General features: G+C 45.1%; 2 protein-coding genes across 2 annotated transcripts in view; one reads left to right on the top strand and one right to left on the bottom strand.

Annotated features, from left to right (window-relative positions):
- Positions 1-254: 254 nt before the first annotated feature.
- LOC115316021 (hexokinase-2) lies at positions 255-27,313 on the bottom strand. The gene is made up of 9 exons (XM_029975356.4): positions 27,119-27,313; positions 7,525-7,687; positions 7,290-7,429; positions 6,612-6,827; positions 6,453-6,552; positions 6,181-6,373; positions 4,390-4,545; positions 3,312-3,585; positions 255-2,076 (listed from the first exon to the last, which is right to left on the bottom strand). Exons 1-9 carry the CDS (start codon positions 27,140-27,142, stop codon positions 1,993-1,995), a joined length of 1,350 nt encoding a protein of 449 aa, XP_029831216.2. The 5' UTR covers positions 27,143-27,313; the 3' UTR covers positions 255-1,992.
- LOC8033255 (BRISC complex subunit Abraxas 2) overlaps positions 27,308-27,674 on the top strand; it is a 44,536-nt gene continuing 44,169 nt past the window's right edge. The window contains exon 1 of the mRNA XM_002403134.5: positions 27,308-27,648. The gene's annotated coding sequence lies outside the window, so the exon portion shown is untranslated. The remainder of the gene's footprint in view (positions 27,649-27,674) is intronic.

Raw genomic sequence — 27,674 nt, 5'->3', positions numbered from 1 at the left:
TCGTTGTTTTGTTATATATTTTTACATGAGTGTGGAGACAAACCGTCACAACTGCAAGGCTGCTAAAAGGGGCCAATTGTAGTTTGTAACTCCTGATCTAGAGAGTGGCATCAAGAGGAAGTCCCTAGCAGTACTTCAAGCACACATTTCATGGCACCTCAATTTACCAGCCTTGCCCTAGAGCCGATCAGATCAAAGTGCTGCACAACCATAGGCAACCATTTCAAGTCAGCTATTCACAACTGCAAGTCAGATCAGTTTGTACTGGCTTTATTGGACAATGTTCAATAAATTGAACAATGCATGTACATTGCATAATAATTAACAATTTATGGCAAGACCTATGAAAAGTAATATTCACAAAAACATTAAAAAAAACTCGGTCATAATATTTAATGGTAGAGTCTACATGAGAGCAAACAAGTTATTAGTGCTATTCTGCACAGAAGAAAAAGAAACGTTCAAAACTACATAACTACACCACTAAGCTATATACAGGCCATTAAAATTTCAAAAGAGGCCCATGTCACAACTGCAAGAAAGCTCATAGAATGCAAATACAGAAGCTACGCACCTTGCGCACAAATACAACAGATGTGAAAACCATAACGAAAATGCCGCCTGGTGCTTAACTCTTCACATTACGCAAACATTTTCTGGACACCGGCAAATAGTGTGTAAACAGAAACCAGGCCAATTTCTTCTCGAATTGAAACTTCAGCCTCCGGAGATGTAAAAATGGCTCCAAAATTTCAAGCTTTAGCTATGAAAGCGAGAAAAACAGGCAAGCCTCAAATTCACCCTGGGAACATGTCTTAAAACATTGCCAAAACCCCCCAAAAAAAAGATGGGCAGAATCAAAGCAAAATCTCTCGATGCCAGTGAAACATGTCATGAAAGAGTGTCCTGGGCGTTTGAATCTCACAAGTTTCCTCTACCAGATGGATACGCAAAACCTGAAAGCTAGCTTGCAGTTATGCTTTGTTCTGGAATGTTTTGCCAGAAACAATTCCGAGCATCCCTACAGAATATCAGCTGCTATCCTACCACTACCGAAGCACCACAGGTACACAAAAGATAACAACATGAAGATAATGTGTCAGACACTACGAAAAGGTCTCAACATGATGACTGCAGGTTTAAATTAACTGTACACATGACAAGACTCGGAATTGCAACAATTTTAAAATAAACTAAAATCCGTTCTAGCGGCAAGATGGAATCCTCTAAAATAATGTACACGCTATAGCACCACCTTATCCAATATGTCCGAACGAGTATAAGTCAGCCTAAAATGCACTCCATGACTAGGCACCTTGCCACCCCAAGAGGCACCTCCGTCCACCTCAGAGCTTCACTACATCCAACCAGCACAGCTGCCGTGAATGAGTTGAAAGAATTCTGGTGCCACATTGGTCCTAACACAAAAGCTATTTACTCCATGAAACACATTATGCTACAGGCACCAGTGTTCATAGAGCCTGAGATTGCACACAATCAGAAAAAACACGATTGCCTACGCAAGAAGCCCTGCGGCAAGGTGCAACATCTTTGCAAGCAGTTTTGTCCGAGAGAGCTTGTACACCGCCTGACTGCAGAGATGTAAGGTGACAACTTCTCGTTCTCGTCTAAAACCACACTCCAAACTGTTTTCTCATTTCAACACTCCATTGCAAACTTTCTCAGGGCGCTCTGCTTGGTAGTAACGACCCAACACACACAGTAGAAAAAAAAAACATAGTGTCCTTTGTGGTACTGTGTTCCCCCCCTCCTCCCTTTTTTTTTATTTAGAGTGAACCTGCCGATATAAAAATGGGTTAAAATGCTCGAAGAAACGAGCTTCTCAGCACCACCGTCTACTGCCCAGTCGCATATTCCAAAACCACAAACACCATGTGTCTTCATCCCAATTTCAATGAAGGGTCCAAAAATAATTTCTCACAACAGACAAACTGTGTAGCTTTGGGAGGGACTGGATGCTGGTCAGCAATTTCACTTCTTCTTCGAACGTACAGCAACAGCAGCCACCAAGGCTGCCCCACGACCACTGCCATCCTCGGAAAGCATCAAGTCAAACTAGAAGAGAACAACAAAACAGTTTCAACCACAAATATTTTCAACTGTTCTGCTTATTTCCAGCAAACCGGTACTGCATTAATCACTGTCAAAGCAAGCAAACAAGCAGCCTCATCAAGCTGCATGTATCCATTCTTGGAATAGAAACTTCATGGCTTCAAATAATTTGAGCATTGCTTATGAAAGACCCAGTATCAACTAGTCTGAAGAGCACACTTAAGATGCATCATTCTGATTTAGTGAATTAGTACGAGTTAGAAGGAGAAGTGCTTTTCACCAAAAATATAATCTGCACTGGATTCTGGGTATGTGAAATATGTTCAGTATCCCAGTGCAGGTAGCATTTTTCTTGTCTTAGCTTCATTTACAAGGCTCTCTTTCAAAAATTGCCAACAACTTGCAGGATTCGCAAGTTTGTTGTGCAATTTTTTTTTTTTTTTTTTTTGTGTATAATTAGCGGGTTAACTACGAAATAATTTGAATGTTAAATAAAATGTGAATGTGAACATTGTCTCCTTGAGGTTTGTTGACTGGTGCAAATGAACAACAAAGATTCTGGTGCACCGAGCAGAAGATTCTCATATAGCAGTCTGTGCTGCAGTTGTACAAGATATAAAAATTTTGAGATTCAGCCCCTCTGTCTTTATAAAGCACACTAAATAAAGCGTGAAAAACCATAGTACCACATTCTCTAATGTTTAGCAAAACAAAGCCAATTTTTACGTGCAGCATGAAAGGTGATTTACAGTACGCTGAGAAGTCTTTTTTTTTTTTTTTGCATTCCCTATTTCTTAAGAGGTCATACAAACTGCAATCGACTGCACAATATTTGTTTTAGGAACATGTGTGTCAAGCCGCGGCACAGCCTGCAAGCAAGATTATATCTTTTTTGGCCGCCACTTTCTGTCACTTTCTATCACTTTCCAGTCCGGACTCCGAAGCTCCAAAGTTCCAAATTCGAAATGTGAAAATAATAAAAAAATATACATTTTGACGGGAAACATCAAAATAATCTCGAAGACATTCTCACGTCTTCAGAAAGTGGCGCAACGGACGTCGAAAGAATTCTTAAAATTATTTTGAACGTGGACGACGAAACAATTGCTGCCCATTTCAATTTATGAATAAAGAGTTTATCCTGGCCCCATTTTACTGTTTGAGATTCGGTTAGCATTTTTCACTCATATAGCCTACACAATGTAAGCCACCAGAATACACTGACAAGGCAGCCTCACCTTGTACTGGGGGTTGACCAGCTCTGCAATCTTGGCCTCCATGAGAAAGTGGAAGCGTGGATGGAACCGGTAGACCGAACCGTCAACTCCAACAGTCGTATGTGGGCGTTTCATCTTGTTGAGAATGGTGGCCACAGCAGCCGAAACCAGGTGGGCTGCTCGGGAGGACACACGTGAGCACACAAGCTTCAGGCACTCACAGTCCTCGTCAGTGGCCACCATGTCCATCTTGACCATCACATTCCGTGCCTCGTCGTACTCGCCACGGGCATCACTGCACAGGAAACTCACATTTATACACTGACACGCCCAGAACAATAGCAATGCAAGCCTTCCGAGGCCATGGCACTTCCCATTTTATGCCAATGATGCCCTTATTTTTCCACAGACGCAACGGACCTTACAAACGAGGCTTGTGCACCCAAGTTTTTCTGCACAGCATAAAACTGCCATTCACCGAAGAGCAACAGCAAATGACTAAGTGCCGAAAATGTTTTGCCACCGAAAATGCAGTTCATGTTGGGACAATGAAATTGATGCTCATAAGAGCAAAATCCCAGCACAGATTCTATTTTCGAGTGCCAACATTCATGCTGCAATAATTGGCTTCAATGTGCTCCGAGGGAAAGTAGAAGTATGAAAAGCTAGCATTAAATACAGAAAAATCTAATGTATGCGGAAAAATCCTCGCAAAAACAAAAATACATCAGCTTTTACTGAAAAACATTGCTGCCCGATGCCTGCAACCCAACAGGTGGAGGCAAGAGTGGGTTAACACTAGTTTCAAGACTGACCATTGTCACTGCACTCAAATTGACAGGCACTTCTTTAGTGTGACGTGTACTAATCCCGGGTGAATTTGGGTTGTGAAGAAGCAGCTGGCGCCGCTATAGCGCCAGCCATCTTCATTTTATTTACTTCTATCAGTTATAAGAGGAGAAAAAGTTAAGAAGCTTTGATCACCCGCCTCAGGTTCACAGTCTAGGCGTGAAAAAAACAAACAAATAAACTACCCTGCAGAATCCAGTAGACATTTCAAGGAATTGCACTTTGCCTCTTTTCATCAACCAGCACACACCTTTCGATCTGGGAGATGTACTTGGTTTTGAATAAGTAGATAGTCTTCATTTTTTCCGACAGTTTCCCATCAAATATCAAATTCTGCTGGGCCAGATGCACAAGCACCCGCCGCACAAGCTCGCCCATGTACATCCCAGAAATCATCTTCTCGAACCTAGAGAAAAACAAAAAAAAATGTGAAACTGTTAACACACTTCTCATACAGTGTCTCTGCTGTTGAAAACGTCAAATGAACTATGCCTATCAGGAGGGATGTTGCATGCAAGACAAGACAACAGATTTGTCAGACATGTAAAAGTTGTTTCTCGAAACGCGAGCCAAAACGTTCATGCGAAAAGTATGCATTGCACAAAGAAATTTTAATGTCATATTGGTCTCTGCCAAAGGGCCCATTTCAGAAATAAGGAATGTTCGGCATAATTAGTTTATTAGTTACTTAGGTATGGTTTCAATTATAAACTTGTCGAGGACCATCAAAAACCACTAAATCAATTTATGCTAGAAATATAGAGGGCATGCACAGCATCTTACAGCGTTCTGAGAAAACACTATTTGGATGCGTTTCTAGGTTTAAAGGGCAACTCTGGGAAAGCCATGGCACTGCGTGACTGAACACAAGCACTGCGTTGCATTTCAGAACGTGGCTTGGAGATTTGAGCACAACATTGGGTTCAATGATCGTGGCCGCGGACAATCTCAGAATCGCAAAAATTCCCCACAAGATGGCGAGACTTGTGAAAACAAACTTCATTGCCCGGCGGGTATAAATAGAACCCTGCATGGATAACAGTGCAATAATTTACATCTGATCTGCATCTGCAGACCATGCGTCTGCATCCGATCCGCATGCTTTGTATCTGCATCCGAAACGCAACAGCAAAATTCGGAACAGCATGAGACCCGCATTCCACATGTTCGTGTTCCATCATAAAATCAAATGCACATAAAAAAAAAATATATATATATATATATATATATATATTTGGATGGTATCTAATAAGCAGTTGGCTTATATATGTACAAACACTCGGAGTCAAAATATGGCGAGTCATTTTATCGTATTTATATTATAAGGGATAATCCTTCCACACTCACTTTGCGTTGGTATAAATACGATTGCAGTTATGATATCGTCCTGGGAGTCTGCGACACCCTGCCCAGAATGTACGCTCAAAAGGAAGGACATTTTAATATATACTTATTTTGAATTAGCAACATTTACTTTAAAGGGCAACTCCACTCCATTTTTACGATTTTTGGGTTATGATCTGTTTAGTCGAAGTCGGCGACTGAATCACGAGATATAATTTGTTTTTCCGCATCCAACTCGCATCTGTAGCCCCTGGCTTTCGTATCCAATCCACAATCCGACAAATCTGAATTATTTTTATCCATACCTGCCAGTTCAGTGCGGATATTCGCAGATAATCTGCAGGTTATCCGTGAACATGCAGGGCTCTACCTACAAATTTACCAATTACAAAGTTAAATACTCGAAAGTAATGAATAAACTAATTTTACCAAACATTATTAATTTCCCCAAATGGGCCCTTTGGCAAAAACCAGCATGACATTAAGCTTTTTTCTGTGGAATGCATGCTTTTCACAACAACGATCTGGCTCACGTTTCAAAAAGATCCTGTATAAGTCTGACAAATGTGTTGCCTTGGTCTTGAATACAGCCTCCTTCTTGATAGGCATAGTTCATTTGACTCCTCTGAAATGTGCCTTTTTCCAAGATATAATTACTGTGAAAGCAGTCTCCGACCCAAATGAAAAGATCACTCACAGCTGCTTTCCGGGGTTGAGAGAGGCTTGGTCAATCTCCCGGTCATAGCGTGTGCGCACAAACTCCAGTGTGCCATGATCACCAAACGCACCCCACTCCGTGTTGATGATGACCTGACGAGGTTCATCATAGTCTCCATCCCAGAGCTCTACATTTTCTAGCTTCTCCATGTAACATGCGTTTGTTCCAGTCCCTGGACAACATAAACAGTGTGGTGTTAAGGCTTGTCCATGTCGAGATAGTCACTAGAACATGATCCAAATGCTACCCACCAACTATGAGCCCAAGTCTACATTGCTTGTTCTTGTGAGCACAGGACATAAGTGTTCCAGTAGTATCGTTGACGACTGCCATTACGTCAATGTCTATGTCCTGAAAGACAAAAAGCTCGTTATATTCCGTCGGGAGACACAAAGGTGGAATGAACTAACCGCTCTTTTAGCAATCGCAGCCCGCAGCAGCTGAACCACGTCTTGATTTTCGACACCAGAGCATTTGAAGCCTTTCGTCCAGGTTACAAGACGTGCACTAGTGAGACCCTCCTGTCTGCACGGAAAGCTGAATGTGAAACCTAGGGGCAGTGTCTTGGACTTAACCTTGTACTTGTCCATGAATTTGGCCAAACAGTCAGCTATGTGATCAAAAAGCTGAAAAGACAAGCAATCTTTCGTCACAAAAGATAAACAGAACAAAAAATTAAACAAGCTTGATCATGCTGGCAAAGACTGGTAAGCACAGAATGTGTGATAGGACTTCCAGGGAAAAAGAGAAAGGAGTCAACGGCACAGCTTATCGAAGATTCGCTGCCATTTCTGACATACGCCGCGAGATGGCGCTACTACGTGAGAGCTCATCCACACGCTGCACGAATGAGCTCGCTCTTGCGTGCCAACAACCCTGGATAGCTCAGTCGGCAAAGCAACTGGCACACAATATCAAAGTGGCGGGTTCAAATCCTGGAGAGGAACTCTTTATATAGTTCCCTATAGGCGTAACGCTTTTCAATGTCGGTTTTTTGTTACGACCGACCACTACAGCCGGCCGTTGCAGAACTCCATGAAAATCCTCTGATAAAACACATTCTGTGTTAAAAGGTGATGGAAACTGACCTGCTCGCCCGTTCCCAGCATAATCTCTTGAGGAATGGCATAGATTTCATTTTTCATGCTGAACCGGTCTCCATCAATGTCAATCAGTAGGACCCGGAAATTGGTCCCACCCAGGTCTAATGCCAGGAAAGTACCAGTCTCTGAATGACAAAAACCAAACAAAAATTAGAAATACAGCAGTTGGTACAAAAGGCAGGCCATTGCCACAATTATAGAAACTATGTTCAGGACTTGCCTGTGCCATTAGGAACGTCTCGAACATAGGTCATGAACATCTTTACTTCGGCAGACTCTTGTGTGTCTCTTCCAAGACCCTTGTTAAACTCGTCCAGAAGCTTTGCAGAAACTTTGAGGAGGACATCATTGGGAAGTTCGAGCTCGCGTGTAAGAGCCTCCACCTGCAATTGAAAACAAGGAACACTGCTTAAAGAATCCAAACAGCTGACAAACTATCATTTTTACCTAATAAAGGGATACAGTAGAAACACTGCATATGAGTAAGAGTAACAAATTAATGAAAGCCCAATTTAATCCATGTTTGTTCAATATATGTTACAAAATTCTATTTCCTCTTATAGACCAACACGCTGTTTACAAACAGGTCTGTGTTTGTCCACACCAGGTATGGGCACTGTGCGTGCGCACAAACCAGATTTGTGCGAGATTAAGCGTCTGTGCACGTGCACCACCAACAGTAGTGCCACCGCAGTGGCGTGACATCAGAGTTGAGTTTGTGTATAAGGGATATGCAGGGATATGCGGAAGTCAATGATTCCAGTGTACGAACAAGAAGCCATTTGTTTTCACCCATAATTTTCAGTGCTTGTCAATACTAATATGAAATGGAGTATTATGTAATACATATTGGGCAATGTTATATTGCAATTTTATTGAACTAGGAGCATTTAAGATCTTGTTTCCAAAGCCAAATGTAAAGTACTTGTGGGGCTAGTTGGTGATGACTGTTTTGAACCATGCCTAAAGGCGCTAAAAAGACGAACACTGGCGCACTAACAACTGTATTTAAAAAAAAAAATGGAAGTATATATATATATATATATATATATATATATATATATATATATATATATATATATATATATATATATATATATATATATATATATATCAGGGTGTCGAACCGGAACCGAACTGAACCGGTATTTTTTCCGGAACTGAACCCGAACCGTTATATTGTTATCGCGATGAACCCGAACCGGAACTGAACCGGAAAAAAAATAACGGTTACCGACTCATGTCAAAACGGTTCGGCCAAGCGATGTTGACAACGAATGTGCTATCAATGCCATTTGTTTTTTAAGTGCCGTCACCTGACACACACCTCGCTTACATATTTTTCTTCTCCACTCAGTCTTAGGAATATAAACGCTGCATCCATGAATCTTGACAAACGCTGCATCCATGAATCTTGACATAGGAACCAGTATTTCACTGGTCGCGGCTTGCACAAAAAAAAAAAGAATTGGAAGGCTGTGCAAAAAAAAAAAAATCGCGTCACGGGATTTTATTTTCCTACAATCTCGTAAATCCTAAATGCTGCTGTGTGCTCATTTCATAACACGTTTCTCGAACGCGCGAGTTCTTGAAGCTTGCTTCCATCGGAATGAGAAAAGAAGAGGCTGTGGAGTTTGATAATGTTTGAGGGAGAGAAAGAAATTTTATTTACAGTTGAAATGAGCATTCATGAATTATATCTGCTCTTCGCTGCCCCAACCACCGGTCAGAGTATATCGAGCTATGAAGTGTCAAGATTTACATGCCGTATTTTTTCGTACCGGAAACTCGATAAATGCGGGGAAAAAAAAACAGGGATACAAACCCTAGTCGCTCGCGGAGAAGCCAAGCTGCGCGCACTTTCGAATTTGACAAAGGATCTGCCGAGCTTCTGTTGCTTCTGTCGCCTGCCCAGCGTAGTCACGGGGACTCAAGCGGGCGCGTGCGCTCAAACCAACGCTCAGCAGACGCTGGAGTTAGCGCCCGTGACAGACAGCCCTATCAGACAGTCGTTGTTTGCCGCTTGCATTGGCTACAGGCTTTTATAAACGTTATGCACTACTAGTTTCGACTACTTTTCACTTGTTTTCATCGGTGTCCGTATTATACATGAATAAACGCGCCAGAGCGAATCGAATTCTACGTACGTTTCACTGCACCAATCACATTGGATTAATAATACCACCCATACCCAAGTAGATCAAGCTTTGAAACATCCAACGCAAGACGGCACCGCTAAGATCGGAAGAAACCGAACCCACAGCAACCCCGAGCAATGACCTCAATAAGCTTATAAATAACAGGGGCAAAGAAAAACAATGTCGCCGTTGCGTGTCCCAGTCTTGGGAGTGTTCGATTTCGTCAGGAGTAATTCAAGACGCCATCCTGCGCTGGCCACGTGCCAGGGGCGAACGTGCCTGCACGCACCGAGGCCATTGTTGTCACCCGAATCATCACCGCCAAGACAGCTCACGCAAAGGGGAAGTTGCGCCAGGAGTGCCCTGAAAAGACGCAGAAGGCGCGACACGGGAAGGCCAGGCTGGCGTCGCCTAGCTTTCAACGGGCGTCGAGAACTCCGTGACTCGACGCGAGCCGCCTCCCTCGACAGACGGCCGACAGAGCTGCGAGACCGCCAAGGGCGAACCAAGGTCAGCAAGTGCCAACGTCCTGCGGGTGCTCGCGGTCACGCACAAGCAACGGGTTCAATACAAATGCACAGCCAGAAAAAGCTGGTGCACCTGCGCTGCCTTTCGAAACACTACACTGTATCTTCAGTCGGCGCTGCCTCGACGACTACTTGTTAGCTAGCCCAGCTTGTTCAGCCTCAGACTACGCGGTGCTTTCACACGTGACGTGTAATGTATATCCACAACGCGTAGGATCAAGTTCGACTTCAACTCCCTTTCAGGGTCCGTGGGAAAGCGCACGTTCAAGATTTGGAGAACTGAACATTGCCCACAGCACCAGCCACGAAGATCGCCTCGTCGAAAGCACGAACCGATGCACGCCACGTAAAGGACGCGAAAGAGACGTATTCATGTAATCAAAATTAACCCAGTTAAATAAACGTTATTTCATTTTCATCACAACCTAACGGAACGCATTACTAATTAACGAAACGCCAGCACCCGGCAACCGCTGACATACCCATGCACGATTCGCTTTCATTAGTAACGGTTTTACAGCCATTTTCTTCCACAGAAGGGCATTCGCAAAAGCATCTCTCTGCAAGAGCTCGTGGGAAATGTTACGATGTTTCGCGACTGCGTTATCATGCGTCGGCCCCGAGCGCATTCGATTTGAGGGTGCAGCCCTAAGGGTCTGCACCGCGCTCTTTGATTTACAGAAGTGTAGCACCATTTCTACACCTGACGTACACTTCCTGCATCCGCTCGTTTTGGCGGTGTAGGCGGGCGCATGATGGCAGACGACGATAGCAGACGACAGCGCGAGGAGAAAGTACTTTTTTTTTTTCGATTAGGCGGCGCTAGCGCAGCGGAACTGCATTAGCGGCGCACCGGCAGCACCATTCCTACACTGGAACTACTTTTTTTTCTGCACTTCCTTCTTAATCAAACGCGCATTATGAATACGATAGCAGTGCAATAATGGATGGATGGATACAGTACGGCTGAACCCTTTAATCGCGCGGTGGCTTGTGCCACCTAGCCAAAACTTTTAATGTCAAAAATTTACTAATCTTCGATTAAAAAAAAGAAAAAAGTCATGATATGGTTACGACTTTTAACAAGAAAAGACTGTTGCGGATGATGGGAACATGGATAAGCGTCAAGGCCATCTGAGGCCAAAAACACGCCGCCGTCCCTAGGCCGGACCGTGTTTTCCCTTCCGACGGCGCGATCTCGATACACCTACACAAAAGACGTCACAACGATGCACGTAGCATTTTACACACTTACGCCATCAGCGACGATAACCGCCGAATGGAAAATAATGCGCGCGACTACTAGGCTTCCGTCGACAGGCAAAGCGCCCTTGAATTATATACTGTCCCCATCGCAACCGCCCCGTTTCAAGCAGGCAAGGGGGCCAAAGCGCTTTACGTAAACGCAGTCGAGGATTTCGTCACCGTCGCCTCTGCGACGAAGCACTATCATTTCGCTGCGCCCGAGGATGTTAAGAGGGCAGTTTATCAGCGAGTGATGCGTTGCTGTGGCCTCGAATTCAATCACGTGCTTCGCGCTGCCCAAAATATAGTGACCGCCAATGTTGCTGGAAGAAAGATCAGCGGAGATCGATAGATCCTTCAGAATAGGCAATACTCGTTGAACACGACTGTTACTTATTAATTTTCTCTTTTTCCAAAATAGTCCCGCTGACAGTTTACAGAAGACAAACTCAAAGGGGAAAATCAGAAGAACGATAAAATAAAATAAAAAGAACTACAAGCATTGTCAAACCAGACAATATCAGTTTACAAACTACTGTGCAGTGAATGTTGATTTCCAAGCTAAGACATCTTGGAGATTAAAGAAAAGCAAAGATCTCTTTTTTTTCGAAGGGGGGGGGGGGGGGGGGGGGGGGTCACAATATAACTAAAGGAAGAGGGATGAACATAGTAAAAGTACCTCGAGACTGGGAAAAAGAAAGGACGGACATACCTGTGTCCGTCTTTCTTTTTCCCACTTTTTTTTTTTTTTTTGCCTGCTCGCGTTTTGATTTTTTGTTGAGAAATAAAATTGGAAATAAGGTGACGTTTTTATATTGAAACCATCTAGCGCCTCGGTATAACGCTTATCTCCCAAAATATCCTTGCTCATAGCACGACATATATCTTGTCCCGAGTGCAACGCACGAAAAAGCGGACCGAACCTTTCAAGCATTTTAGACTAAAGTTAATCGCAACTGGTTATCACTGATCCGACCAACCCCGAATAATGGGAGCTCATTTGTGGAGCGCAGCTTGCTGCAGATATATCTGAAACAAACAAAACCTTGTGGCTTTCATCGATGAATCGGAAGAGCTGCCGATTAATCAGTTGCAGTGGCAACACCGACTGCGGAACACCCGACACGACAGGCCCGAACATGACGGTGACGACGAGAAAGTGCGCAGCGTGAGCAGCCAACCGACTCGGCAAGCGGCCGCGTGTCGGGGAAGGCTCAATACACAGGCAGACACGGCAGGTGTCACCTCATCCTGGAACCCACAACAAAGGGAAAGCCGGCGTGCGTTTCGCGCAACGGGAAATCGGCAGAGAGGACCCGATAGCGGAGGAAGGAAGAGCCGGCTGCCACGCGCGCGCGAGACATGACGTCAAACCGCGCCTACGGTGCACGCACTCCCAAGGCGCGGTTTTCCTCGAAAGGACGTCGAGGACAGCTGAGGAGGAGCTCCGAGCAGTCCGCCCTAATGATCTTGCTAATAGGTCCGCGCGTAGGCCCTGTTGAAACCGGCTTCCGCACGTGTCATTTGACGATATCTCAGGCCGACCCCCAAACAACTTCCAAAGCGCTCATCGCCTGAATCACTGCACCGACGGGCCTTTTGCGAAAATTCCAAAAGCCTGCGCGCGCTGCACGACGAATTATGGGAGTCTCGGTAGGTTCCTCCCACTGATCTCGAACCGGATTTTTCGGTCGAACTCCGGGGTTCGACTGGTGGTACCGGTCGACGAACCTTCGACCTTCTTAACCCTTCTAACCAGAATCGACTGGTTCGACTTTGTGGACAGTGTGGCCAAACCTTGATAAAAGCATGTCTAGGGTTGGAGAATTTTTTTTTATGCAAATGGTTATTTTTTTATTTTATGAACATTTGCAATTAACAGAAACTAATTCTAATCACTGAAGAAGTTAACTTAAATTTTTGTACCGCATGAACCGAAATAACCAATCAGTGCTGCCCTTAATTCATCCCTTAGCCATCACCATCCAATCCGAAGTCAACTGGCCAGCCTGTCGCGCATGCGCATAGCAGTCGAACCTACAGCTTTTCACAAGGTCGAAAAAGTCGAACTTGGTCGAACTCGAACCTCGACCGGTTCGCGACATCCCGGTCGAGCGCTTTCGTAAAACTTTCGCCCGGTCCTGGGCTACCGTTCACACCGAGTTTTAAGAATCCGCTTCGTCGAGCTTCTTCAATCAAGCACGAAATATCACCCACGGTACAGTATACTAGACCCACGGCTATTTTTTTGGCAGCCTGCCGTTACAGCGCTGTCCGCCGTATTACTTTGATGGCTAGAGATAATATAACTACCAAAAAATTAAACCTTTTTTCCGTAAGCTTCTCCGCATGCACACCCTCTTTCGTGGCCTTGCTTCCCACTGTCTTCATTTTCGCAGGGCACCATCCCGCACGACCAACAATGTCAGCGCCTATCTTTTTCTCGTATTTCGCCTTTTTTTAAGATTCTTTTTATGGGTATTGGTAGCACGGGGCATAAAAAGCAACGACAATCGATACAACGGCACGATGTCACTGTGTTTTGACGAACGGAGTCCTGTTGGGTTGCCCTTCATTTGTACATCGCGTACAAACCGCAACACAGAGCGCGTTACTCAAAAAAAAAAAAAAACTCCATTAAGATATACCAGATAGATAGACCAGACCGGTTTTTAAGCCTCTTGCGATCTCTTATGACCAGCTCCGCTGCGGCGCATCCGGTCCTAAGACGTCGCAAGAGGCTTAAAAACCGGTCTGGTCTCTCTCGGTCCTACTCGGTCGCATAGATGTGAACGGCACTCTTTCAGGTAGGGATGCCGCGAACTTTTTTCGAATCGAAGTTTCGATGATCGAATCAAGCGGTCGAGAGGTTCGAAAGATTTCGATTTTTCGAATTGTCTACATCGTAAAGTTCGACGGAAGTCGAATTTTCAAACTTGGTAAGCTAAGAAGTTCGACGCTTTTCGAACCGTCGAACTGATTACGCTAGAAAATTCGATCTTTTCGAACTTTCGAACTTATTGCGCTGCAAAGTTCGATGCTTGTCGAACTTCCGAACTTAACTGGCCAAAAAATTCGATGAATTTCGAACTTATTTATCAAGAGAATTCGAAAAGTTTCGAACTATCGAATTCCTGAAAAGTCGGAAGTTCGACGAACTTCGAACTTTTAGGGTAAAAGTTCGACGTCCGTCGAACTTCGAAAGTCCGGCGGACGGTTTCATTTGAATTCAAGTAGTGAGGTACATCCGTAATACTTTTACACGCGGTGCTGCGTTCCTTACGAAAGACAATGCCGTTTGCTTCAATGTTCTGGCATGCTTAGTTTTAAAGAAATAAATTCCCGAAGGGGCGAGGAAGGACGACGGGTTTTTGACGATTATCGTTTGTGCCAGATTTGAAGCGCGCTGTAGCCGAAGCTATTTATGGTAGAGATGTTATACTTCTTTTAAAGAATGATCTATGTATAGCCTAGGTAAGTGCCGCCTTAAGATGTGATTACTGTTATTCAACGTGAGTTTCGAAGAAATGTCCAAACATGTATCTACATGCAATTATGCCCTAAACTTGATATTTATTTTCGTCTAAGTTGTCTGAGGTATCGCATTTAAATTAACGCCACGGACAGTACATATCATTGCCATCTGCAGAATACAAAATAATGCATTTATTGTTTTTTCACGTAATTAACTCATGGGAGAAGATTTCTAATAGTGTTCAAGTTCAGCACGTCATTAAAAGAAAACTTTTTTTTTTTTCGCTTCACGTTCCTGGGACGTGTTTCTTTTAGCCTGTACACAGTTTGGTAAAAGAAACTTGTTTCGAAGTTCTGAACCTCTGAATATGCAAGAATACAACACTTCCGGCGAATTCTTGATAGTTTTTTTTTCTCCAGCTTTTTATCCCTGCATTTATTCTTTTTTTTTTTTTTTTTTTTTTTTTTTACTATTGGCACAGGTATTTAGGTTGAAAAGACATAGCTTTGAACTTCCGAACCACTAAGCATGTGACGAGTAGTGCCTTCTGACAACGGGTTTCTAACAATGACCATCTACACAATCTTTTATGCATTGAAGAGCAACAGGAGCTATACATATGCATAAATAATTTCAGATTAAAATTAGCTCGACCACGTCCTCTTTCCCCGTATTGTTTTCTTTAACAGTCCGAAATTTCTGGAAGGGGGGAAGGAAACTGAAGCCTCCCCCCCCCCCCCCCCCCCCCCGCCGCTACCCTCTTTCCCCCCGTTTTTCCTCTTCCGACGCCACTCGTATGGTAGAACGCTCCTCGACCTCGAGTTGTGTCGGCTTTTTGCGAGGCGATTCCTCCGTCCCAGAAAATAAACCTCCAGGACAATTACAAACCTAACTTACTAAATGCCAGCGTCATTCGGGCGGCGTTCGGTCGGATTACTACCAGCGTGCAAGGGGTGGCGAGGTAGTTTGCCAGGTCGCTACAAGGTTTTTCTGAGCCTCAACCTACTGGTCGCCCCTGGCCGTTTCGAACTGGATGAGTCTCGTAAAACAGTGCGTTCGTGTGATCACTACTGCGTGATGCAGGTTAAAAACCCCCTTCCCCCCTCCCCCGGGCTGGCAGTCACAATTACTGATCTATGGTCACACGTCACTCTGCACTGCCAAATATTCCAGCACATCCGGGACACTCGTCGTCTCATTTAATTGCCTGACCAACTTCGCAGAATCTAGATAACCCTAACTTTTCTAAACTTGATTTTGTGAAAACCATTGAGTCGTGAAAACGTTATTTGAAACAAACTGGGGAGGAACTTGAAAACCGGACTTCGAACTTTGAAAACTTGGACTAGAAAGAAATTCAAAATCTTCAAAGTTTTTTTTTTTTTTTTTTTTTCGAATTTAGCGATAAAAGAGAATCGAAACCTTCGAATTTTTCGAACTTTTTGCAGAAAGAAATTCGAAATCTTCGAATTGTTCGAACTTCATGTCCATAAAAATTCGAAGCGTTCGAAGTTTTCGAATTTTATTTCCAAAGAATTTCGAAATATTCGAATTTATCGAACCTGAAGTAAAAACATATTCGAAATATTCGAATCCGAAATTTTAAAAACCGTGAAAGCTTCGAACTTTTCGATTTCGAAACTCGACTGTGATCGAAAGTTGCGAATTTTTTCGAATTCGAACCTCGGTCGGTACGAAAATATCGAAATTTTTCGAAATCGAACCTCAGTTCTCTTCGCAAATATCGAAACCTTTCGAAATCGAACCTGGGGTGGTTCGCGACATCCCTACTTTCAGGGGCTTTATTTAATCTGAACACTTGGCGAAAAAGCTGGAGAGAAATCCGGCGGATATGATTGGCCGGCGCCAAGGTCAAGCGCGGCGTTGGCCAATCACGGCTGCTGGATTTCTCGCCATTTTCGCCAGGTGTCCAGACTAGGGCCCCCAGGTTGCGATCACACCCTCTCCCTGTCGTCTGCTAGGCGCGAAGTACACGCCGCCACAGCACTTACTGATGTTTGGTTCAGAGGCTTTTGTGGGCGCCTCCTTCGATGCGGAGATTCCCTGACTCACGGAAAAGAGTCAGCCAAACAACAAACGAAGGTTCCAAAAGTGACTCGACCCGACTCCGGAGCAAAGGTCTCGTACCTTTGCTCCGCGTCTCAAACCTTATTCGCGCTTACTTGATGACGTCAACTCGCGCTCCAGAAGCAGGTTGCTTACTCCGGAGTAATTACTCAGGCTACCCTCGTCCGATCGCATTGTGCTCATTTCAATGTCACGGTCAGAACACCTGATAATGATTTTATTCGGTGCGACTTTCTTGAAATAAAGTCAATACAACATATCCGTGTACTTTCAAACGGAGGCGCCCAAGTGTCTCATAAAAATTAGTCGCGTCGCGTCTCATAAAAGCGATTTGCGCTAGACTTTTCTATTTAAAGGGGTCATGAAACGATTTTCCTACTTCTGCCTCCTTAGCTTTAATCCTCAACTCAAATGCGAATTGTGAAATCACGTGGTCGTGACATTCCTTCGGCACCGGTGCGATGACTCCTATGCTTTTTATGCACACCATAGAACTTGTCATTCCCCAGTGACGATAAGTTCCGTCAGGGCACTCATTGGCCACGAACGCGAATCCAAATATTCGTCGACGGATTGATTGTTGACGAGCGCATACGTCCGAGTGACGCAGTTCTCGTGTCCAATGCGTGAGCTGGGCTCTGCTGACGTCAGTTTGGCGCCGGTGACGCGCCTTTGGAACCGCGGATGTATCACAGTGAAAAGACGCGAGAGCTTTCGAAGGCAAGAAGGTACAAAATAGTCCGCTATATTTTCAAATGTTCGTACCGATAGCTGGCTTTGACTTTCTAGCCTCTTTCTTTTGGTCAACTAAACGATATGCGATTAGTAAAGTCCCAATTTAAAATCATTCATCCCAGCCCAAAATTCGTTTCATGGCCCCTTTAACCTGGGCCTCTATGTCTAGAACTTCGTAGCGGCGCTCAGAGGTCCGTATACGTTCTGCGGTATTTTCTTTTTCTTTTAGGGTTGGCAGGTTGTGCGTCTCGAGTTGTCTCAGCTAAGTTGGACACGTGACGTTGCATTTAAAATTCTAAATGAATGTTTACACAGTCTACACAACTATTTGATAAAACTACTTCAAATCTTTTTTTATTTTTTCAAGACGGTTTGGTGGCTTGATCGGGTAGAAAAAAAAAAAAAAGCAACCACGGCGAGTGTTGTGAACATACCATTAGTAATAATGTTTTCTTCGACATTGCCACTTAAATAATATAATAAAGCTCTTATAGGCTGATTGAAAAAATAAAATTGTGGGTAGACCTCAAGGTCTCCTCACTCTCCTTCCAATCAAAGCCAATTAGAACTTAACGTCGTTCTGGTGTCACCGTAACCCCTGTGCAAGAAGCAGACGACTTGCTCTCCGAATACGTTTAGGGCACCTGGACCAGACTTACAGCGAACATGGGAAGGAAAGGCGACGGGGAAAATAGAGATAAGACGAGGCCTTAGGCAGGGGTGCCCGTTATCGCCATTGCTGTTTATGTTGTATCTGAGAGGATTGGAGGATAGAATAGAGAGGAGTGGGCTTGGATTCGACCTTTCGTACAGTAAGCTAGGCCAAAAAAATTCAGCAATCCTTACCGGGATTGATGTATGCGGATGATATTGTACTAATGGCTAACAACAGTACAGAGTTGCAGGAATTAATGAGCATCTGTGGTAAGGAAGGAGAGGAATTAGGTTTAGAATTCAGTAGTGAAACATCAGCAGTCATGATTTTTAACAATGATGAAGTTGAGAGGCTGAAAATACAGAATATTACAGTTGAGAGAGCTAGCTAGTAAATACAAGTATCTAGGAGTATGGATATGTGAAGGTGCACAATATCTCAGTGAGCATGAAAAGTATATAATAGGCAAGGGCAACAGAAATGAAGCTGTAATGAAAAATAGAGCACCTTGGAATTACAACAGGTATGAGGTGGTGAGAGAGATTTGGAAAGGGGTCATGGTCCCTGGCTTGACTTTTGGAAACGCAGTGCTATGCATGAAATCCGAAGTGCATGCAAGACTAGAAATAAAACAGCGCGGAGTAGGTAGGCTGGCTTTGGGGGCACATTGCAAAACGCCAAACCAGGGAGTACAAGGAGACATGGGATGGGCGTCTTTTGAAAGCAGGGAAGCGGTGAGCAAGATAGAATTTGAGGATCGGTTGAGGCAAATGGACGGGGACCAATGGGCACGAAAGGTTTTCAGCTATTTATACATGAGGAGCATAGACACAAAGTGGAGGCAGCGCACTAGGAAATTAAGAGGAAAGTTTTTAGGCTATAGTGGAGTTACGGAAGAGCAGGTCTCAGTTAAGAAGAAAGTTAAGGCCACAGAAAGAGATTGGTGGCTAGAGGGAATGCAGACAAAGACGGCTCTGGAAAGCTATAGATTAAACAAAAGAGTTATTGCCAAAGAAAGCATTTATGACAATTCTAGGGGAAGCTCATTGCTGTTTGAGGCAAGAACGGGTGTTCTGCGAACCAGAACATACAGAGTGAAGTACCAGGAAATTGATACAGTGTGCACTGCTTGTGGAGAGGAGGACGAGACGGCTGAGCACTTGATACTCTACTGTAAAGGGCTTCACCCTATGCCTACCGAAGACAACATAGATTTAATAAAGTCATTGGGTTTTAGAGACAGCGAAGGGAGAGTGGATTTCAAGACTGTAGAGATTACCAAGCAAAGATTAAGTGAATGGTGGCAGAAATCGAGAGAAAACTAGGTATTTTCTTATCCACTGATGGCAAGGGGGTTTCATAGCCTCACTTTCTTTGCACTGCGGAGTGAATATAGATTTCACATTTAAATATTCTAAGCTTAAATGGTAAAACAAAATGGCTAGGTGGCGTAAGCTACCGCCCGATCCAAAGGGCTCAGCCGTATTCATCCATCCATCCATCCATCCTCCCCGATCCAAAGGGCTCAGCCGGATTCATCCATCAATCCGTCTCTGCTCCGAAGGAGCTATATAGTGCTCAAGTCGATACAAATAATGCGGTCGCTTGTGCCGCACCTAGCGGCGAGCAGCAAGTGCCGCGCGGCGCCCATTTTCACCGCTCCAGCGGAGCTTGCGGCGACCAGTCACGCAACGGGTTTGCTCCCGCCACTCCGACAGCCGGCGGAGGGAAGAGCGCAGACGCAGGACCTCTCCCCCTCCTCTCGTCTCTCCTGAGCACCGCCGCCGGAGTCAAGCAACACCAAGGGCAGATCGGCAAGAACGCCAAGGCGAACCGCCAAAGGCAGCGCGCGCAGTCGCCGCCGCCACGCATGCTCGCGGGGCAGGTGTCTATCCATTCCACAGCTGGGGGCTTGGTACAAGACGCGGTATATATATATATATATATATACCGCGTCTTTTGCGACTTCTTAGGACCGGATGCGCTACAGCGCATCCGGTCCTAAGAAGTCGCAAAAGGCTTAAAAACCGGTCTGGTCTCTCTCGGTCGAAGTCGGTCGCAAGAGTGTGAACGGGCCTTTAGTTTCGCTTGTGTGCTGTTACTGGACGTTTTTTTTTTTTCCTTCTCTTTAAGGATCGGATTCTCAGTGTCGACGTAATGTTCCATCGCGCGCTTCAAGGCGGCAGCAGCAGCCATGGAGCCGTCAGGGCTCGCACTCCCACTGTCGGTGCCGCCACAAACCCAAACAATCCAAGGAGACCTCGGCTAATGTTCCAAAGGGATTTAATCTTGCGACAAATCGCGGACCAGCTACGTAGCGTGATCGAAATAACGAAACGGAAAGGGGAGGAAAAAAAAGAGGAGGAGGCCATTTTTAAAGACCAAAGCCGAACGCGACGCGTGCACGAAGCAATTGTTTTTGTTGCAACTAAAGGTCCGCGAGTCTTGGCCGCATATCCAATCGGGCTTCATCGCAGTCTCAGGGTCATGCGTGGTGCGTTGCATTCGGTCAGGTACTTCCGGAACATATCTATTCCTAATCCGCGCCCAAAAGCCATGACGGATTAACTGTCCCACTCGCTCAGCTCGCGGCGTTTTCTGGCGATTGTTAAATATACAAAATTTAACAGACTGTCGACATTTTGGCTAATCAGCGGCGCGACCTTCGTTTGGCGCTGTTTCAATAGCGTATGCCGAACGAATTGAGCCTACTTTAAATCTAAAAAATCAGCTTTGCATGGTTATACTAGTTTTGCATGATGGAATTTTTTTGTTTTGTTTTTTAATCATGGAGCAGGCTTGCCTCAGTCTTGTGGCTCAGTATGCAGTTAATCCTTTTAGGCAAAGTGAAAAAGCGTTTCTGTGGGCGACTGGAGCATTTAATTGGGCAAAACGGACAGAGGGAAGTCGGAAGTATTTTCTTCGCCCTTTCTTATATCACACGTTCTTAACGTCCACAGAGATTTTTTTTTTTTTTCTTTTAGGCGAGAGATTTATTTGTCTTATTACGCGAAAAAGCAGCGGCGTTGTCTCCGCAAAATGGTCATAAAAATACGTCATCAAGCACGCGCCTCAGAAATAAAACACAAAGAAAAGCACAGCAACGCATATGCTTTGTCACGGAAACAGTCGTGAAGCCGGCGAGGTTCGCCGCGCCTGCGCAGTGGGGGAGCGTGATGTCACCACGGGAGCGCCGTGTGAAAAAGAATGACGTGCCGCGCTGCTTGGAGGAATGCGCTGTGTGTACGAATGCTTCCGCCTTCCTAGACGTGAGCAGTCTTGACTGTCCTGTTATTTTAATTTCACATTGGCCCAAAAAGGCTTAACTCCATTTCCATAAAAAAAGTTTTTTTTAGCTGCATTTATAATTGAGGCAAATTCGCTCCTTTTATATATATATATATATATATATATATATATATATATATATATATATATATATATATATATATATAAAGAAGCACCACTTAGCCGCTTTTTTGTGCTAAACAAGTCCAAGCATGAGAAATCGAGTTTTGATCCTTACTTAAAAGGAGGAATTCAATCCGTTGGGCCCTCGATGTAATACAGGACGCTCGTCAACCATCCTATGCCAACTACCATCGAAGGAACTGCAGAAGATGCGCGCCCATTTATACAGCAACTCAACTCTGACGTCCCGCTACTACGGTGGCGCCACTGTCGGCACTGCGCATGTGCTTCTCTTCTCCCGAGTCCGGCTTCTGTGCAGTGCACAACAACATGTGTGAACAAACGTGGGCTTCTTGGTAAACACCTCGCTTCGGTTCATCTGCTCGACGGTACGAAGCGAGGAGAGGGAATGAGAATCGTAACGTCACATGTCTCGTCGGCCTAGTCCGCCGTGTTCAGCCATGTCATAGTTTTCAAAGCCTCTGTCCTCGCGAGGTTGTAACGTGTTGACGCCACCAGGCGGCAAAGCTCATAACTATGGTACGCTTGGCCCCGAGAGATCCGATGACGTCACAGGCGCAACCTGGCGCGACGGATATCCTGAGACGCAACGCATTCTCCAATGGTTGACTTGGAAGCATCTGATCACTTACTTCTCAACGTTTTGCGCATATTTGAAGCTTCGATTCAGTTTCCCTTTAGGTCACTCTTTAGAAAAGTAAATTAAAATGTTTTCCATAAGAAAAAAAAAATCACAACCCTTATTACTCAACTCGCCTTTTTACATCCGATACCTGGCAAGAAAGAGGCGTAGGTAGTAATCCTGTCTTGAAACTACTGCCTCAAGGAGCTAAAACCCTTGAAACCTTGGTTGCTGTTTCGACATTTTTTGCGGGCAACCCACTCGAAAGGGCCGGACTGTTCCCGCAATGCCGCATGAAGTCCCTCCCTCCTCCTCCTCCTCCTCCCCCACGCGCACACAGACTTTTGCGTAAAGCAGGGAACTTCGGAGGCGTCCATTTTACAAAGTCGTATGAACGACTTCCAGTTCATCGAACCCCCTTTTAAAGAAACAAACTCTAGAAAAAAACGACGATATCGTTTGTCGGGCTCATTTCCGCAACCAGCTAGAACACAATATTAATAGTAACGAGCGTGTTGGTTCAAGTATTCATCTAGCGCAAAGAATAAAACGGGAAGAGGTGTTTCGTCCTCTTCCAGTTTTATTCTTTACGGTTTGGACCTTTTTCAAGTAACGAGCGCCTTCTGGGGGACTGTCCCCTTCTGTGTTCCTGGGTCTCAGGTTGTATTACCATGAATCACCACCAGCTAGCTTGTTTTTTAAAGTATTGTTGCACAAATGAAGGGCAGCCCAATGTCCAGAGCACATTGGCATCGTGCCGCGGTATCGGTTTTCACAGCCTTTTATGCTCCACTTTACCGATGCTCGAAAAGAATCGTCAAAAAATACGAAATACGCGCGCAAACTGTTGGTCGTGCGGGACAGTGCCCTCCGAAAATGGCGACAGTGGGAAGCAAGGCTCAGGGGAGAGGGTGCACGAATGCGTAGAGGCTTAAGGCCCGTTCACACTCTTGCGACCGAGTGCGACCGAGTACGACTGAGAGAGACGAGTTCTCTTAAAACTTGTTAAATGTTTTTAAAATGAGGGAACAAACTGGCATTGTGGCGCCATCTATGCGGTGACCCTGGAACTGCATTTCACAAGAGCGAAGGTTTTGCGGGATTTCCGAGGTCAAATGTGCGTAATACCCATAGAAAGGCTCGTTTATAACATTGACAAAAGTTTTTCGAGCCAAGAAAGAAAGGATAATGCGCGAGAAATAAAAAAAAATATGCCGGACCGCCGAGTTTACACTGCTTCCCAATAGATGGCACCAGTGTGTTTTCTGGTTTAAGAAGTTGTAAGGAACCTAGGTTTAAGAGGTCGCAAGAGTGTGAACGGGCCTTTACTGGAAAAAGGGCCCATACAATGACCGTTTGAGGAACTGCAGTAATCCCGCGGACGCCTGGCCAAGTTGAGGACGTTGTTTTGTTAACGTTGCTTGCCACAATAGAAGCAATCAAAGAAAATCCATTTACTACGATAATCCTGTTAGGTTGTCATAGCGCGGGTCTCGGAGAAAGTCATGTTACGTCCTTCATCACGTGGGCCAATGGTGCCACGGAATCTTGGCTCGACGTTCGCCAGGGAGGAAGCGCGCAGAAATCTCCGGATCCCAAGAAAACAGGAGAAGGAAATAATTCGTTATGCCCTCGTACGTCGATCAAAATTCGGCCAGTCCATTTCCTGCTACCGCGCCGATATTATTTTTGCGAATCCCCGGGATTGAACGACGAAGTACCATGTAGCGCGTAGCTTATTGTTGCGCATGGCGCACAGGTCATTTTCTCGAAGTATGCAAGAAGTGCCACATTTTGTTTTCTTCTCATTAGTTGTGCAATGTCCGAAAAAGGCCACGAATTACTACCAAATGCAGATGTCTACTCCCACCAAATCTCGTGAAAACCAATTTTGTGCACCTTAGTGTCGTCCCTGTTATGTAGCTGTCTAGCAGTGTCCCCTACTTGCATTCAAATAAACACCCACCAGGGTGCACTCTACAGTCCTGGGCAGGGACACAGTTCAACATGGCTGTCCTTTTATGTCTCCCGATTTATCACAACTACCACTGTATCACAACTGACAGTCGACCGATATCGAGACATAACAGTCCCGACAAATAAAATCATCCTACCCTGTCTTTAATGTGGTAGTGCTTATGTAAAGCCGGCTGTAGTGTACAGTGCAAAATTTGCATTACCTAGCTACGGCTACGTTGAACATGAAGAGTATGGACTTTCGTTTTTTCATTCTTTTCTGCTGCACTGGCTGGGAAATCTCCAAGAGTAAGTGCTCACAGAACCAACTGTACCTCGCACGTTTTTGAGACGCCATTGCAGTCTGTGAAAACCAAGTGGGCGTTATCTCTTGGCTCAACCACTACATTTACAACGATTCGCCAACGCCTTATTGAGACCTGAGACGTCCGTCCCGTCCAGCCGGACGGAAAAACGAACCCTTGCCAGAGCGCCGTTTCTGCCGACGCGTCAGGAGATGGCGTCAGGTTGCAATCTATCGGCGAGAGAAAACTTATCAGTGTCACAGGGAGCCAAAGCAACGCAGGCGGCTATTTTTAGTGGCCGCTCCCAAGCGCGATTAGGAAAGATTGGCTGCATCTTATAGATCTTCGTGCTGAATGAACTCTATTCCACGGGTGCGCCGCCCACAGTCGTTATGCGGACGGAACCAAAACAGCGGGGGCTGTCTGCAGTCCCCATCGACATCCAGTCAAGCCCTCGACCGGAAAGGGCTCACCCAAATGACTTGGCGGCAACGGAGGGCCACTAAATTAAGTTCATTCAAGGGTGCAAACAAACCGGCAAAGACTTTTTTTTTTTTTTTTTATTTATTTTGGAGAGTGTGAAAGCAGAAGGGACAGGGCAACACGAATCTCCAAGACCGCCAGTTGAGGTTGACGATGCCAAAAACCAGGCTGAAGAATTTCACCTCCTATTGGCGGTTTAGGAGATGCGTGTTGCCCTGTCCTTCTGTTTCCCCACTCTCCAGGGTTAAAAAAAAAAAAAAAGGAGAGAATTTGAAGGAGCTTTACAACCGCCACAGGTCCAGAAGCACGCAGGCATTCTAACTTGGTTCTCTTCCGCCACAGTCTCAAGTCCCTAGTCCCTAGTTTCGCAGGTTCCAAGGTCGAGCATTTCTTTAGTTTTCACCTTCGTTGATGCGAAGGGGTGCACATGCATCCAGAGGAAGGCAGGCAAGAGCGCCCTTGGAATGGAAAACTAAAGACAAAGCACGTCTCCCATCACAAATTTTGCGCCAAAGTGTCTGCATAACCCGACTTCACAACTCTGTTCTGACTATGCTTCCTAACTATGATTTTACGCATTTCGAGCCTAAAGGTGTCACTGCTGAAGCATAGAAGAAATCATGAGGGTGCCACTTCTGAAGCATCTCTTCAACATCAGCCCTTTTCTTCCCCGAGACAGGTGACAAACATGCACTTTACTACTACTCATCCACCGCAGCACCATTAGCGAGCATCGCACTTAGCCTCGCGAAGCCTCACGACTTGTACGACTTGGGCAGTCGCAATAAAAAAACAAGGCTAGACCCCCCCGCAAAATGCTTTGCCAGAAGTGAGCGAAGGCCCTCGTCTAGGGAGCCTTCATGTGCGCTTATGAAGGCACCCTACCCTCGTCATTAGAGGCCCAAGGTGGTCTGGTCTACGGGATATCCTTCATTACGAATGGGCTCATCGTGTCTGTGCGGCGGGAAATGTTCGCATGCAAGGTTTCCACCAAGCGACCGCGTCGCCATTAGCTGAGTCAGCAACCGTCTTCAGCGGGCATTTAGCGAGCAGCAGTGCTGATTTACGTAAGATATAGTACTAGAACGCCAGAAGCAGTATGCATGCAGCAGATGACCACGATGCAGTCCTCACGTACATACATATCTGATGATGTTGCGGGTGTTTTGTGACCCCGTTCTCTCTACGTTCCCTCTACATATGTAATTTCGATGTACGGTATTGCCAGCAGCGCATTTTGAAACGCAGAGGTCCGCGATGGCGCGATAAAATGATCGAAATTCCCAGAAACAGACGCCTCGGGATCCATGAATATTTATGAACAAGTTTTGTAGCTACCAGATATTTCCTCCAACTGTCGCAACAAGGACACGTTGTCACAAAGGGATGATCCCTTGCTAACATGGCTGTTTTCTCAATGTTTTAACATTCTAAACGATCAATATTAAGTAGATTTGTCAAAAATCTTGCACCACTAAGTAAAAAAAAAAGCGCGACACAAGTGCGCAAACTACGCCAAGCGATCAATCATACCAAACTGCGTATTAAAAAAAAAAATCATTTTGCGATGAATTTGTACAGGTTAAAGCTTGTTTGGCCAAACAGGTATAGCCAGGAAAAAAAATAACAGTCGCCCTTACCGCCGTGCTTATGTTGAAAGATGGATGCAATCTGCACAATCCTTAATCCCACACTACTCCGGTATAGTTCACGAACTGTGAAGGTGACCCGTAGTTTACGCGAGGTAAAATAACAACACCCCCGCAGTTCCGTTGCGCATTGTAGCTGAGCCTCAGCGAAGTTTATCCGTACCAGAACGAACTCGTGATACGGTCACACCGAGACGAAACACTCCTGTGGCAACGCCACACAAATCAAGAGGTATAAGAAAACAAAAATGAACATAACAGCGACTGCCGTAGCGGACAAAGTGGCGCGGGTTCTTTGGTTCCAGACTAATAATTCTCTTTTAAAAGATATTACATTTCTCGCCACCAAGGAATGTGTTCAAAGGCAGCTCGCGAATCGTAAAGGCTCAAGTGAGTAAAAGTACAGAAGCCAGACAGTCTTCATAGCAGCGCTGTTATGCAACGTGCAACGTTTCGCCGACAGCTTAAAAGGCCGGCGGAGCGCAGAGAAACTTAAAGGCTTACCTTCTTCCTCTTCTCGGACATCATTTTGAGATGCTTTAGAGAGCTTGCTTTGAGACCGAATGCAGTGGACCTTCCTGAATTTCGCTTTTCTAATAGCACGAGAGAGAGAAAGCGTGCCGTATGAGGTCGAGGTTCTCTTTTGTAGCTCTGATTCGGGGCTTCGCTGACTGCGTTACGTACACTACCCCAGCTCCGCTCCCCGAATGACGACAGAGGAGGCGTGCGTTAGTGACGTCAGTTGCCCTGCCGCTCATTCGTCGAGAAACTTCACGCCTCTCACGTGACGCATTTTCGTAGAAATTCTTTTATCCTTCTTCCTTCGTCGACACCCGAAATCACCGAGTGTCGGCTCGTAGTGTTTTCTTTTGCTCTCTCTTTTTTTTTTTTTTTTTTTTTATTGCTACTTCGACGGTTTTGTTTACATTTTTTTTTTACCTCTGTAAGAAGCAATCGAGAGTGAACGTTGAGCAACGCTGCTGCGACAAAATAGGTGGAAAAGAAATAAAGCCAGCGGGCAGATTAATGCGCAGGTATGTGGGCTTTTATCTTGTTTTTC

This window comes from Ixodes scapularis, unplaced genomic scaffold (genome assembly GCF_016920785.2).
Source record: "Ixodes scapularis isolate PalLabHiFi unplaced genomic scaffold, ASM1692078v2 PGA_scaffold9__187_contigs__length_104089568, whole genome shotgun sequence".
NCBI lineage: Eukaryota > Metazoa > Arthropoda > Arachnida > Ixodida > Ixodidae > Ixodes > Ixodes scapularis.
This window is presented reverse-complemented; position numbering and strand designations above follow the sequence as displayed.